We start from the raw sequence: 15,517 nt of genomic DNA on the forward strand, positions 1-15,517 counted from the left end.
CCATTCCACCACATCCGAAAGCCTCTCTACTGGAGTGAGGTCTGGAGACCTAGGCAGTTATTTGAATACACTGAATTGTTTATCATGTTAAGGAAACCAGTTTGAGATTATTTGAGTTTTGTGACATGGCGCATGATGGGTACACTGTCATGAAGGGATGGACAGGATGTTGTTGGTATCTTACTGTCATTTTAATTACTATTAACATGTTTTCTGTATAATTTTGTTGCAATAAAGAAGGTCTTAACTGGGCATGGAAACATTCACCATGTGACATATGAATCCAAAATCCAAAATAAATCTCACTCCAAGCTATTCTGTCAACACCAAAAGCCCGCCCTTCCCGCAGCCTGCTGTCTGCCCGTCTTTCATCCCCTCTCTGCTGCACTCTGCTGATGTACAGATTTTCTGTTCAGGAAAGGAAAGCCTGTTTGTTACGCTGGAGAGTTTCAATAAAAGGGAGACGACCGAACGGCTGCCCGTCCCTCTCTGTGCCACAATTCAGCCGACAAAACAATAGATCCCTATCTCCATGCAGAGTCTGCTCGCCCTCACGCCCCAGCACCTCCCACGCGACTGTGCACATAGCTGGGTTTGGTTGATATTGACTGTTGCAAGAAACCTGCATGCTGCAAGGAAGTAATGATGTAGAGACAGATAAGAAAATGTGCGATCTGCATAAGATCTGAATTAGTCCATGAGAACTTTATTGTCCACCTCATTTTTCATTAAAAGTAGATGAAGCCACTATATGTCAGCACTGGTTGTTATCAGTCAGTCACTGTTAATAAGGTAAAGTAATATTAAAAGTATTTTAACCTGACGCTTGGATTCAATTTGAGAAGCAATAGCATTAAATTTTACAAGCTTTACACCCAAATACATGTTAATTAAAGACACTTTTGAAAATTGTGACGCACACTTTGCCTTCCCTTTAAATTTGAGTGAGTTTAGAGAGAAGATGATTGAGCCAGAGATTCTAGTTCTTCTAAAGCAGCTGATTAAAAACTTCCTCAGTGGTATTTAAACTGTATGTTGGCTGGATGAAAAGAGGACGGGCTTTCAGTGGCAATGGTGTGTGTGTGTGTGTGTGTGTGTGTGTGTGTGTGTGTGTGTGTGTGTGTGTGTGTGTGTGTGTGTGTGTGTGTGTGTGTGTGTGTGTGTGTGTGTGGTAAAAGAGTGGGAGGGGTGCTGGAAACCACTGTCCTCTTAAAACAAGTTGTCCTGTTTGGACTTCATTAGACCTTGTGTCACTTCATGAGCAGCCAGGACAGGAATTTCAAAACAGTAGCTGGAGGTACGTGTTTACATGCTTTTAATCCTTTCATTTAAGGCGATCTAAGTAAATGCATGTAATATATTTTTAAGTTGTTTTTTGCTTTTGTTTTTTAAGTTTCATGCTTCAGATCTGTGGATGAGACCAAATGATGGAGTTCTGGCCTGAAAATCAGGGGCAGTCCCATCTGTACTCCAAATATGGTACCATTCCTGGGAGAAACTATACACAGAAGTGAGTTGGATGCTATGAAAATTGCTTGGGCCAGTATAATCTTTGCATTTATGACTGCTTGTTTGGCAAATTTACATTTGAGGTGCACAAAAATGATAGTTAACTTCCGGCTGACACAAAGTTTTTGCTTTGCCTGCTCTCTGCAAGATTATCCAGCTCTCCACTACTTCTAACACTCTGCAAAGAGCTCTGAAAAGATGGGAATATTGTTCCACATAATCCAACAGAATGTTTTGTGTTATCTATTAAATGTAACCATATAGACTAATTTAAAATGGTCTGTGAAATTATGTAATCTTGCTAAATTTTGCTAACATTTCTCTACTATTCTACTCCCAGCTATCACGACAGACATCAGCCAGCCCATTATCCACTGTACTATGGTGAGCAGCAGGATCAAAGCAGGGAGTCCACATACTGGACTGTACCAGGATCAAGATCAGCAGGAGCTCTACAAGAGTACACCAACTGGACGGACCCAGAGCTCAGTGCCCCTCCTTCTTCTTCCCATTTCCCTTTCATTCTGCGACGCCACACTCAGCACCACCAAGATCTGGGAGAGTACCAGCTCCAAGAAGCCAGAGACAGAGAGTGGAAAGCAGCCCATCGACCCGTGAGGGATCATGAGAGAGGATTTCTAAGGGAGGGGTGGCAGAGGAGGTGGGACACCTGTAGCCCTGTCCGCTACAACAGAGAAGTTTCTACCAAGAGGAGCGACAGCAGCTATCGAGAGCTGGAGGCCTGGGCGGCTCGCTACAGTCACTCCCTGCCAAGAAGAAGGCGTATAGAAGCAGAATTAAGGGGAGCCTCTCAGGGGCTGGTGGAGAGCACCAGAATAGGTTCGGATCCCCAACATGTCAAACAACCTGGACTGTGGGACAGAGGAGGCAGACAGCAAACTCCCACCTACTATCCATCACAAGCTCCTGACACAAGCAACGTGCTGGACATGAAGGAAAATGCAAGCTACCAAAGGAAGATATATAACCAACCTCCTGGCTATATTGCTCCTCCTCCCTACAACAGCCCACATAAGCCTTCACCTGTGACACACAGCAGTGACACAGTCTGGGAGCAGGACACCAAGAAGCAACACTGCTACTCGCAGCCCACACACAGAAAGCAGCATGTGTCTGCAGAGCTGCAAGATAAGAGCAAGGGAGAAAAAGAAGAACTGACAAATTTGTGTGAAAGTAAAACCTGCCCAAAGTTTGAAGGATTGAAACGCCAAAGATTTGAAGCAGATGCTTTACAGGCATTTTGCCCCATCAGTGTCCAGCAGACACACATACAGGATGATGGTAAACTGCATCTGCAACATCCACAAGTGTTTCAGAATTCAGAAATAAACAGGGAAACCTCCTCAAAGGTCATAGAAGGAAGGAAATTCAGGCTAAGCAAAAAGACAGGAGGGATGACAATATTCTGTTTGGTTTCTCGAATAGCCGGCCCCACCGAGACCCCATCTCTGCCCGTTTGCACCTCCAAAATGAACACTGAACACACAGACGTAAGAGAGGCTTCTAAACTTCTGGGAGCCACGACTGAGGCTACTCAAAAACTTCCAGACGAAGTGGACTTCAAATTGCCAACTCTCACAGAGCAGTCAGATGACGGTGCTGGAAGAAAACAGAGGGAGACGCCACCGTGCACACAGAAGGACATGGTTGAAAATAATCAAGCAAAGAAAGCAGAGGCCGATGTTGTTCCCCCCCAAAAAGAAAATGCAAATGATGTCTGCAGACAGGGAGGTCAGTCAGTGCAGCCGGTGTCAGTAAAATATCCTTCATGGAGGGAGCCTAGTTTCACAAGCAAAGCTGAAACTGAGAGTCCCCCCACATGCTGTTTGAAAGGAAACCGTGAGGATAAACTGTCAGACGATTGTGTTAATGTAAGCAGTCCTCCAGTAGATACTGAAGTAACGCAGCTGGACAACCAGGAGAATGCTGAGGACAATAAAAGCCCGCTGGTTATCGACACAACCTGCGTTGTTGTGAAAATGGAACAGATTCCTTCGCCTACAAAAGAGCGGGTTCACTTTTTAAGCACTGCAGCACTCGCTGAAGAGAGTCAGCTCGATGCTCAAGCAAATATTTCTCCTGAACTAAACTTTCAGCTAAATCAAGATGTCACAACTGATGAAAGCACAGAAGAAGCCTCCTCCTGCAAGATTGAAAAACCTGAGACTGATGTGGACTCAACACGTTTGGAGGAAGAGGAAGGCAAACAAGAAAGTTTAATCTCTTTGCCTTGCTTACTGTCATCTCATGTTTCTGAAAGAGAAACCTTAGAGGCGCGTGCAGAACGTATACTAGGGATCCCTCTACACGACTGCATCACTGAACCTGAAGCTGGCATGTCATTGGTCGAGTCGTCTGCAGAGGAGCAGGATGAGGAGGGTGAGCCTTCTCCACTTAAAACAGACACTGAAGACGCTTTTAAACAAACTCCAGAGGACGCAGCAGAGGACGAACCCTACCAGAATCCCTTGGAGGATCACCAAACCAAGGACAGCGTGTCTTTAAACGACCACAGTGACTCCAGAGATCAGGTGGCAAGTGAAGATGGTGGTGACTTTGTGGGCTCTCAGGACCAAGCATCACACAGGCATGAAAGGAGTGACACAGATGTCCCGCTTGAAACAGGCAACAAAACTTTAAGTGAAACTGAAAAGACTGAGGATGCTCTGCTTGAATCCACTGATGAAAAGGGTACAAGTGAACATGGTCGAGAAGATGATCGTGAGACTCAGCGTCCTAAACCCTCTGACCTTCTTTCACTAATACCTTCTGATCATCATTCTCCCTCAAATATCTCAGAGTCAAACACAGAGGCAGAGCCTGATCCTGAGTTGGCTGCTCTTAATACTGCAGATATTGCACTTCCTCCTGCAACTTCATCCCCTTCTCCTTTGCAACAGCTGCCATCTTTTTCACTGGATGGTGAGTCTTCCTCACTATCCAGTTCCCACGCAGATTCCCAGCGTCTTCTTCCTCCTTATGTTTTAACTGATCAACCAGCTGTAGAAACATCTCGCCCAGAGGAGGAAGAGGCACAAATATTACATGTAACTCAAAGTGACCTCATTAATGAGCCGGAGGTGCTGATGTCACAGGAACAGCATGAATGTGGTCAACTGGATGATGATGCCTGCGTCAATGATGAGCAACAAAATAATAGAGCTGACGAGGAGTCGATCGAGCCTTTGGAAGAAAACGACATCAACAGTTTGCAGCAAAATCTTGAAAGTGTCCAAACTGAGGGTGTTTTTTGCTTCAAGGAGAGTCATGTGAGTGAAGAACAACCTGAAGAAGGCCTTCCAGCAGAGTCGTCTGAAGTAGATGAAGAATGTGAGGAAAATGCAGGTCAAACAGAGGCCGAAGTCCTTCAACAACTTGATTGTGGTCAAGATGAGGATGTTTTTTGTATAAAAGAGAGTCACATGACTGAAAATGAGTTACAGACAAACTCAGATGAACTTATTGTAGACATTAGGGAACAGATATTGTGCAAAAACAACTCTTCAGACTCTCAAAGTGAAACACAGATTGAAATTTTGCAGGATGTTGACCCACAGACTGATCTGTCTAATTCTTCTCCTCCCTTGGCTGCAGACTGTGAGGTGTCTCTGTTACCTTTAGATGAGCTCTTCCTCCCCCAGCTTCCCTCTCCTCACCAGCAAACGTTTGAGTGCGAGTGTGTTTGTCTTTTGGATACTTCACCCCTACATCCTGACACTGCTGCTACTGGTGCCATCCCCGAAATGCTCCCTCCTCCAGTTTCCCCAGAGGCTTCACCCTCCTCTTTCTCTGAATCACCCCCTGTACTGCCTGCCAGCTCTACTCCTCCTTACGAACAGGAAGGTTTGACTCCTGACTTTCTCCAATCTGAGGCACACAAACAAGCGTTACAGTATCCAAAATCGCTGTGGGATGTGGTAAATCGCATTAGAAAGCACACAGCACCTGACTCAGAGAATGAAGAGGAAGAGGTGACCGAGTTGTGGGATCCAGAGAACTTAGGATCCCACAATGTAGCAGCAGACATGACCTCTGAAAAGGCTGCTTTTGATGAAGTCGAGCAACAGGTTTCAGAGGAGTGTGCAGAGGTGGGAGACATCCAGCATGATCACAAAGAGGTACGAGGAGACACAGAGGAAGACACGCTGTCCTGCAGCAGCACCAGCAGCCACGGCTCTAGAGACACTGTTATTGGAGCAGATGAGAACGAGGTGGAGGAAGCAGCACGTGACGCAGAGATGGAGCAAAGAACCGAGAAGGAGAGCGAGGTGTTTAAGACAGCTGAAGCAGAGCTGCATTACTCTAGTGAAGTAAACGTCGAGGCTGAGGGAGGAGAAGAGGAGGAGGAAGATGAGGCAGACATAAATGCGCCTTTTTTGAGTTCGGAGTGTGCAGCAGAGATCATGGAGACTGAGGTCGAGTGTGAGGTTATAGAGCTCTGACATGAGAGTAATCAACAAGCTGGTCCAGTGAGTTAAACACTCAGTCAAACATAAATCCGTATTTCCATGGCACTTCACAGCACATATTTTCAGAAACAGATGGGTTTTTTTTTTATTTCGGGAACACCTTAGAGATTTTAACTTGGATGTCTGAGAAGCAAAAAGGACCACTGTTACAGAGACCCCTGTATTTGACAATAATATTTAAAAGCTCTTTATTTAGGCTATTTTACTACAGTTTACCTTTAAACGATTAGTACATTTTATTGTACTTTTCCTTGTCTGTTTCTATTTCCTTGGCTTTGTGCAGTTGTGAGATAATGAAAATAGTCATAAGCAAAGACTGTAATATTTGGTGATTTAAAAGGAGTGGTTTTATGGTAATAATAGAGTCATAACAGAGGTGTGTACTGAATGTAAATAGATACTCGAGTGCATAAAAAACTAACATGTTCAGATTGTTTCCTTTAAAGAATTCGCAGGTCTTTAATGGAAGACAGCGAAGAGGAGAAGAACTTTTCCTTCCTGAAATGGGATGAAAAAAAATACTTTTCTAGAGTTACAAAAAAATAAATAAATTCAAACCTTTGCATGTTTACTGCAACTAGACAAACTTGTGAAGTATGATTGTGTGATATGAATAAAATTTCTGAAACAGCTGCTAAATGGATCGACTGATTACCTTTTTCCAAGGTCAAAAAATCTTTCATGATCTTTATTCAGGTTTATATTCCAAGGATACTAACCGGAGCCATTTTTAACCACTAATTGTTAAATATTCGTTTTACATTTTTGTGTAACAGTTAACATACATGTTAGCAAGTGCTGATCCCGGGAGGAGACACAAATCTCTGATGTAGTTAGAACCTGATAAAGACAAACAGGTTTTAGATTGCCAGTCACTGAAACTACATTCAAAAGTGTGTCTGTGTGGGTTTTTTTTTTAATTATAGGCATTAAAACTTTAAATAATAATAGCTGCTTTAAAAAAAGAGAGACAAATAGTTCAGGAACTGCTTTTATGGTTAATTGTGTGTTCCCAAATTTCAACACTATTTAAGCTCAAACTGTATGTGGGTTATATGGAGTCAAACAGATGATTATCATCAAAATTCAAGAGAAAATTAAGGATAAGATCATCCTTGAAACAAAGTAGATGTTGGAAGGATCGAGTAGTGCTGATGTTATTAAGAAAAACAAACAAAACCAAATATTTCCATTGACTGAAGACAAAGCAGAGTCAAAAAATGTACAAATTTTATAATAAAAAGACATCTCAGGAGAATGATCACAAAACGGCAAATTCATTTTCACACAATAACACCAAAAATACTTCCTGATCTTTCTACTGTGGCTGTACTGGTGTGCTCGCACTGCTGCCTACAGCACACTCTGGTGGGGTTACGCAGGAGGTCAGTTTTATTACAAAGCCAGGAAATCTAAACTTTGCTATGATCGCGATTCTCGAGCTCAAGTAAATGGCAGCTGGTTTTGGTAGTGTTTAACTCCGAGGTAATGTGAAATAATGAGCAAAGAAGTTTTGTGTGCACGAGTTTAGGCTCCAACACGTGAGGATAATTGTCGTGCTCTGTCAGCAGCATGTGAGAGGTTTAACTTGAGAAGATGCAGGCAGTTTATTTAGCAGTAGGAGTGTTTTAAAGTCACTGGAGGTTAAACAGGAATGTGGATACTAATTGTGCAAATGTTGTGTACTAAGCACTTTAACACCTTAAGACAGCGGTCCCCAACCCCCGGGCCTCGGACCGGTACCGGTCCGTGAGTCGTTTGGTACCGGGCCGCGAGAGTTGAGGCTCAGGTGTGAAATGTATGGTTTTCAGGGTTTTTATCGGTTTTCAGCGTGATTTTGTTATCGTTTTTATCGTTTACTCTGTTTTCCTTGGTCTTTTCACGTGCGTTATGAATAAATTTTCTTTTTTTCGGTACTGGTACTAGTTTTATTTTGTTGTATTTATCCGCGACACCTTAAAGGCTGGTCCATGAAAGTATTGTCGGGCATAAACTGGTCCGTGGCGCAAAAAAGGTTGGGGACCACTGCCCTAAGACATTTCTGGTTATAAGCCAACAGTTTAGGAACATGAGTCTTTTAGCCAAATTTATTTAGGATAAATAAAACATACCGCTGAGAGCACGTCGCTGCTGTTGGAAGGGGTAAACTACCTGGGAAATTTTGTTTGGTGATGAAGGCACGTTATCGTTCGAACTACACTGAAACCGTATCTGAAGTTATTTTTACATGATGTACTTTTAAAACCGAGGGCCTCAACTTTTCGTTTTACCTGAACGAGTATCTCATGGGGGAATATAAGAAGGAGAATCGAGCTGGTATCAGTTAATCCTGTGATCATGGACAGTTAAATAAATACTGACGAGCATGAAAACACTCTTCTAAAGCTTGAACTTGAAAGTCACACTTATCATTATATAGCGGTGTAATTCAAGAGCAGGCCAACTTCTTTCAGCATCACTTTGATTCGACCTCAGAAGAGTTTTTCCATCATGCGTGAATGAGGGCTCGAGGACCACCCAACCAAATTTAGCCATATCTCCGCATAAAGTCCAAATTCATTTTTACAGTTTCACAGTTTTTATCCAGAGACCAATAAGAGCCTTTTTAATAACTTACAGTATCACATAAAATGAGATATGACCCCCCAAAAAGACAAAAAAAAAAGAGTAGCAGAGTGGTCCTCAAAGTGTCCATGATCACAGGAGTAATGCTTTTTGTTTTTATTTCTTATCATAAGGATTTTTAGACAGATTGTCCCACTGCCCTGACACAAACAGGTGATAAGTGGCAATAGAAAACACTACAGCACCCAGAAGTCTCCATTTGAGCTGAGGAGAGACAGTCGCTATGGTGAGAGGATATCAAAGCTCATCATGGGTCATTTTTAGAGCGTGGTCACAGAGATCTGCGGGACACACAGCACAGAAACAACACAGTGAATTAACAGCTGAACGCATGGGGAACATCAGAACAGAAAGAAATGTTTGCATTTTGATGCATTTGGCCTCAACCTACCTGTCCTTTTGCTGCACAGTTTGTCTTTAACGTTGTCCGTTTCGTGAGCGAAGAATTCGATGATTTCATCCTCGTGCTGTTCCACTATTGTTTCACACTGAACAAAAAAGGAAAAATACACACTTAAACCACATCCTTTTTTTCTGTGCTCCTCCTTGGGGTGTGCTGGAGGTCTAAGTGGGAAAAACTATACTCACCGCAAACTTCATGCTGGCTGTAACCCTTGAATCCAACGAGGCCTCCGACAGGTCCATGGCCTCGCCGCTCCGAGACTTGATCCTGACGTACGACTTCCTGTTTGTGGAGGGATCCGTGCGCTCGCCGTAGTCCCCCATCCTCTCGCATATGCTCTCCATGAGCTCCAGGAGGTTTCCTTCTGAGCGTGCCAGAGGAACCTGGTGGTGTCAAAGTTCATAAGTTATTTTTATTGCCAACCCACTGAAACTAACTGATATCTTTAAAATGAGATAATGACCTTCAGAGGCAGGCAATGCTTTCTATAAAAGTGTGGCCCTGTTTTGTGGTCAACACTGTTATGATGCAGTCTACAGTGGGGGCTGAACCCAGACTACAACGTGGCTCTGCTACTACAGCCTCACCTCTCTGATGGACTGACTCCCATCTGGATTGATCCTGAAAGATCCCGTCTGGATCATTTTCTTCGGGTCTATCTGGGAGATGGCCCACTCCATCTCGTCTACCAGAGCCCTGCAAGCTGAGGAGGGGAGGGGAGGTGCAGGAGAAGTCAGACACCGATTAGATTAAGACTTTTCTTTGAGCGTGCGGCCGAGGCTGCGCGTCAAATCGGTTACTCACCTCCACATCTGAGGTCCTGTCCTTGTCTGGCCGCCTGGCTGGAGCTCAGGAGGAGACACACAAGCAGGCAGTGTGTGAGCAGGAGAGCAGCTTCCCTCATTTTGCCTCTAAACGCGCACATTTCAGCATCACACAGGAAAACAAACAAACAAAAAAACATTCAAGTAAGTCGGCCGGAAGGTTCTCAGCCACCGTTTGCTATAAAACCCTCTGCAGCTCAGCAGCCGGGTTACTAATACTGACACAGAGATGCACTTTATTCCACTTTTCATTCAACTTACTGTTTCTGTGGGCCGCCAGGAGAACACCTTTACGCTTTTCCACGCTGTTGCATCGTATTCGGTGAAATGTGGTGACGTAGCAACCGGGTACGTGGAGCGTGAGACAGCTCGTGCAGCGCCCCCACGTGGGCGGGAAGATCCCTGCTGGCTCCCTACTCTGCAACCAGGGTCATTTGTGTTAGAGCAAGAGTGTCAAAAATAAGGCCCGGGGCCCAAAATCGGCCCGGTAGACTCCTATCTGGAGGTTTTTGGAATATATGAAGGAAGTGTTATATTTTTGACATTTAACTATGTTTTCAGAAGTTTTACAGCTTGTCCTGCTGTTATGACTTCCATCATTGCCATACATACTATGCCAAAGTATTTAATTAATAGATAAACAATAACAATTAAAACCCAGTAAAATTCCTATTTTTTACTGGTTACAATCTGCTTGTTAAGTCTGATGTTACGGGTGACGTAGCTGACATTTCCGGGTCCAAATGCTCTTGAATAAACAATGATGGGTTAGGAGTAAGCTATCTAGCTGATGATTAAACATGATATGTTCTGTACTGGCTGATGCATTTCATAAAACACACATGCATACAGCACTGCTATAACAGTGGAAGTAAACCAAGATGGAAATCTACAAAACAGGGAGATTTTGGAGAGTTAGTTATGTTAGCCTAGTTGAGATTATCTTCCTGCCCATTGACTAGCTACAGTGGTACTGGTACACACAGCAGCACTTCTGGTGTTTGTTAGAATGTTTGGGGTAAGCATTAATTTGCTTTCAATATGGGTGCATGTTGAGGGTCAGTCAGTGAGCTTCAGCTCCCAAGTGTCTGATTTGCAAAGATAAGTGCCATTATATCGCTGCAATGTTGATTTAGGTGGAGAAGAATGTGTCTCGCACTGACGTGGAACGTGTGTGAAAGCAAAAGAAATTGCTACCAAGAGTGTCTGAGATGACGCCATCAACTACACAAGGTCAGTCATTATTTAAAATTCTCTCTTTGTTCTAATTATTCTCTTAATTTTATGTAAAGCATTGTGTTTTATATTGAGACACACATGTAGTCTTCATCAAAAAATGTCAAACATGTGCTTTAAGTGAATACTCCTTTGATGGATTTGATGGATTGCTGAGGAACCTGAGTTTTGCCAAGCTGAAGACAAGGCTTGCTATGTACTGGCATAACTCACTGTGACTGCGTAAGAGAAGAAACAGGTTGAGGAAGCAACAGTTGGGCAAACAAAGAAAGTATTGTGGTGAAAAAAAAAAGGTGCCTTGAAATTAATTATGTTAGGTGTTAAGCAAGAAATTTGAGTGAACCATCTCTCTTAATTTGTTTTTCTTAATAAAAGGGCAGCATATCGCAAGAAGAGAATCATGGCCAGCAACTTAGGTTTGGTCCTGGTTGTAGTCCAGCAGAGCTCATACCCGCCTTCCTTATTTAAGACTCTGCTTGGCCAGTACAACCTGACAGAAGGATCTAAAGTAAGCTGTCAGTAAAAAGGGGTCTGTGCTTCTAATAATGCATTTATAACTAAGTAATATTCTCATCCCCAAAGGCAGCTGTACACTGACTGTACTGGTGCAGTTGTTGAGGAGAGGGGACTGTTTTTTTATACAACAGTGGCCTGCTTGGCAGTTCTCCAGATGGGACAGTCTCTGATGACTGCACGATTGAGGTGAAATGCTCATGGTCAGCCAGAACCAAAACTGTCTTGCAGGCTGTAGAAAGGAAGGACTTTTTCCTACAGCTGGATGAGGCAAGTGGTTCCCTGGTATTAAAAAAGCATCGCAACTATCTACATCTCACAGGGGACCAACAGCTGTCACTTTATTGGTTGGACTCCATGTGACTTTGTAATCTTGCCTGTTGATAGAGAACAAACTTGGGCTGTTAACACTAAAACTTTGGAAATGTTATTTTACCCAACCGTCTATCACAGCTATGAATTCATATCTGCACAAGCGATGCATCGGTCCAGCTGTTTTCAGTTCATTTTTAAATAAATTATAAATATTTGAGATAGGGTGAGAAGTTCGGCCATCCGGGAGGGGCTCAGAGTAGAGCCGCTGCTGCTCCACATCGAAAGGAGCCAGCTGAGGTGGTTTGGGCATCTGACAAGGATGCCCCCTGGGCGCCTCCTGGGTGAGGTGTTCCAGGCATGTCCCACCGGGAGGAGGCCCCGGGGCAGACCCAGGACACGCTGGAGAGATTATATCTCTCGGCTGGCCTGGGAACGCCTTGGTGTTCCCCCGGATAAGCTGGAGGAGGTGGCTGGGGAGAGGGAGGTCTGGGCCTCTTTGCTTAGGCTGCTGCCCCCGCGACCCGGCCCCGGATAAAGCGGATGAAGATGGATGGATGGATGGATAAATATTTGTAAATTGTACATTTGTAATTATATTCAGATAAATGATTAAAATTAAGTTCTGATTTTAACAAGAAAATGTTTTGGACAAAAACTGTTTCTGAAAATAAAGAGTAACACATTTATCTTGTATTCCTTATTTTTAATGAAAATGTTCGGCAAAACAACTAGGCAGTAATCAGGAAGCTGGAATGAAATGAACAATATAACAAGCCACTGATGAAACAAAAACCACTTAGAGCAAAATTAAACATTTTACCAATTACAACTGAGAATTTTCAACTTTAAACTATGCAACTAAAAATGATGTAACATCCTGACTATATCCACAAAACAATCCAGAATACTTAAAAGGTACAAACAATAAAAATAAACATATTCAACAGTTGTACTGTCGGGTCGACAAGTAGTTAGACAGTGACACCATGTAATTTTGCCTCTGCACTTTCACTAGTCTAATTCATTCAGTTTCATGGATAACGGGTGTCTGTAAATTTGTAAGACACACACATACTTTCAGTATCTTATTAATATTTTTTCTGTACTGATGTGGGACGAGATTCAAAATTGAGAAACGTTTCAGTCTTTGAATGGAATGTGCTACATGTGCTCTTGCAGAGGAGATCAGCCTGTTATTGTTCACTTCCTGCTGTGTGAACTGTCCACTGACAGACGGAATGTTCAGCGAGACCCCCTCTGGGAGGATGTCCCGAATTGTGAAGTCCTTACCTGCAATGACCATGTCACCTGGTTGTAAATGTCGCAGTACTCCACAGTCAGCTGTTATCGCCTTATCTGAGGCTTTTCCACCATACAAGTTGCTTGCAAAGGTTATTACACCATTTGGAGCCACACCAATTAGAGCCTTGAGTATGATCCGTCCTTTGCGTTGGCTATACAAACAACTTTGTGTGTCACGACTCTCTCTGCCAGAAACAGAAACCTCTGTGCAGTCAAGCACAATCCTGCAGTTAGGAAATGGCTGGAAGCAATCCGGCAGCGATGTCTGATTCTTGGCTCTCGAGGCGATGTTTTTTTCCAACATGCCAACATACAAAATGTCATGCAGTGCACTAACAATTGTTGTGAAAATGTTAGTTACTGTGGCTGTGCTGCAGTTAAACCTTGTTGCAAGGTCTACATGGCCACAATCAAGTTTGAGCTTCATTAGGGTTAGTAATAACTGGTCCACTATGGGCAACATTTGGACAGTCCAACCAGAATGATATTTGAGCTCAAATTTGGAAAGAAGGGATTCTAAAAACAGGACAGTGGCAGCATCGGGCAATCCAGTATAGTACTGGACTCTTTCAGGATTGTCAGATATTTGACTGAATGAGAACATCTGCTTCTGTTTCTCCAATTGTTTTTTTAGCTTTTCATTCTCTTCTCTTAGCATGTCATTCTCAATCTTAAGCACCACAAGACTACTGGAAGAACTTGAGGAGCTTGCAGTAGCTGTCTGTGTATCTGCATTGTTGGAGTGATGTAGCTCATCTGATCTTTCACACTGATTTTCACCACTAGCTGGGACCTGTTCTTTTTTCTTTTTATGCACAGGGTGTTTTTCTTCATCGGAGAAGTGAAAAGACTCCTCGTTCCATGCAAATCTTGTTGGCCCCGCAGCTTTTCCTTGAGGGAAATGCCAGCTGCAGACTCTTGAGTTGCAGTTTGGGGTGAAGTTAAGACGGCTGTAGAAGTGTTTAAAAAGGGAGAGAGAAATTATTCATCACATGGTAGCCCTCTGTTACTTATGTTTAACAGTGACCGTAATTAGTATAATCTTACACAACTTTTTTTGTGTATTATTGGCTTTTAAGCTTACCAGAAAGATAAATGCTGACAAATGTAGCTAACCATTTGGTGGTTAAGTCTCTGTTTTGGTCATTAACTCTCACGTAGGCTATGGATTTTAGTGGGTGTTCTTACTATGACGACATCATCGCTTTTCGTATGTCATTTTTAATCTTCCAAGAGTAGAAAGCTGTGTAGCTATAGCAAATTGACCCATAACTTTCAATCTTTGCTTAGAGAAATAAAAATGACATCCAAACCGCGTTGATATCTTCGTAATAAGAAAACATGATAAAATCCATAGCCTATGTAAAATTCGTAGAAGCCAGGATGTTCTGGGAATCCGTCCTACCGGTTGTTTCTGCGCATGCGCACAACACAAAATTAAGTGGCAAACAGTCCTATGTTTGTGAATATAGGCTAGAAGTATAATTTGACGGGTAAAATTAATTGCTCAATTGCTGGAATTATTGTGTGAGAGCAGAAATGTTCAAAACTATGTACGTTGGGACGGTTCGCCAAAGTAGGATGGTTGTTTTTTTTATTAGCGGGTTTTAATTGTTCAACGCTAGCTATATTAGCCAACTAATGTAAGACCACACTTGCGTTCATCTTACAAGTTTATTCATTCACTTTGGAATTGTAACGTACCTTATCGCATGCAGCCACTTCTGCTTCTCTTTCTCGTCACAAGGAAAGCGGTGAAATGACAAATTCGTGTGTTTTTTTGATCCAGAATAGTTAAAACAAAAAGGAACACAGCACTGCGGCATGTTGAACACGGGTGTTTGGATCCGGAAACGGAAATTACGTCATCACTTAACGATAGATTTTTATTTAATTTTAATAATTTGTAATATTAAACATTAATTTATTCATGCTGGTACATTTTTATTTATGTAATGCAGCAACATTTCTTTATCATGCAAAAAACTGAGACTTGCACTTCTTTTTCTCATACTTAATAGCATTAAATTTGTCCTTAAACAACTTTACACCAATAGAAAGGGGTAGTTGGCTGGTGGTTTTGGACAGTAAGACTGAACAAAAGCACTGATTTTATTTGTTTTTTCTTCCTACTCTTTTCCTATAAAACCAAATGCAGACCACCAGAATAATGAGCAACTGATACTAATGTTAGTTTTTTTTTCTTGTCAGACAGCAAACTATGTAAAAGATTTAAAAATTAAAATAAAATACAAATCAATAAACACTTAATTTTTACTTGTAATAAGTTAGTCTCGGAA

The 15,517-nt window shown here is 42.5% G+C and overlaps 3 protein-coding genes across 4 annotated transcripts; 1 reads left to right on the forward strand and 2 right to left on the reverse strand.

The window, feature by feature from the left end:
- Positions 1-1,254: 1,254 nt before the first annotated feature.
- Positions 1,255-6,113, forward strand: LOC148102744 (uncharacterized). Its single transcript, XM_087841294.1, has 3 exons — positions 1,255-1,297; positions 1,394-1,510; positions 1,850-6,113. Exons 2-3 carry the CDS (start codon positions 1,425-1,427, stop codon positions 5,970-5,972), a joined length of 4,209 nt encoding a protein of 1,402 aa, XP_087697420.1. The 5' UTR covers positions 1,255-1,297; positions 1,394-1,424; the 3' UTR covers positions 5,973-6,113.
- Positions 6,114-6,705: 592 nt separating this feature from the next.
- Positions 6,706-10,213, reverse strand: cnpy2 (canopy FGF signaling regulator 2). 2 transcript variants are annotated; one of them, XM_006784353.3, is made up of 6 exons: positions 10,113-10,213; positions 9,832-9,938; positions 9,615-9,730; positions 9,213-9,410; positions 9,016-9,112; positions 6,707-8,905 (listed from the first exon to the last, which is right to left on the reverse strand). In XM_006784353.3, exons 2-6 carry the CDS (start codon positions 9,929-9,931, stop codon positions 8,862-8,864), a joined length of 555 nt encoding a protein of 184 aa, XP_006784416.1. In that variant the 5' UTR covers positions 9,932-9,938; positions 10,113-10,213; the 3' UTR covers positions 6,707-8,861. The 2 variants fall into 2 exon arrangements, with proteins under 2 accessions (XP_087696821.1, XP_006784416.1); XM_087840695.1 differs by lacking the exon at positions 10,113-10,213 and having other exon boundaries at positions 6,706-8,905; positions 9,832-9,967.
- A 2,395-nt stretch (positions 10,214-12,608) lies between these two features.
- unm_sa33528 (un-named sa33528) lies at positions 12,609-15,057 on the reverse strand. The gene is made up of 2 exons (XM_035905163.2): positions 14,922-15,057; positions 12,609-14,167 (listed from the first exon to the last, which is right to left on the reverse strand). Exons 1-2 carry the CDS (start codon positions 15,041-15,043, stop codon positions 12,937-12,939), a joined length of 1,353 nt encoding a protein of 450 aa, XP_035761056.1. The 5' UTR covers positions 15,044-15,057; the 3' UTR covers positions 12,609-12,936.
- Between the last annotated feature and the right edge of the window lie 460 nt (positions 15,058-15,517).

This window comes from Neolamprologus brichardi, chromosome 5 (assembly GCF_056152115.1).
Source record: "Neolamprologus brichardi isolate AB-2024 chromosome 5, ASM5615211v1, whole genome shotgun sequence".
NCBI classification, from domain to species: domain Eukaryota; kingdom Metazoa; phylum Chordata; class Actinopteri; order Cichliformes; family Cichlidae; genus Neolamprologus; species Neolamprologus brichardi.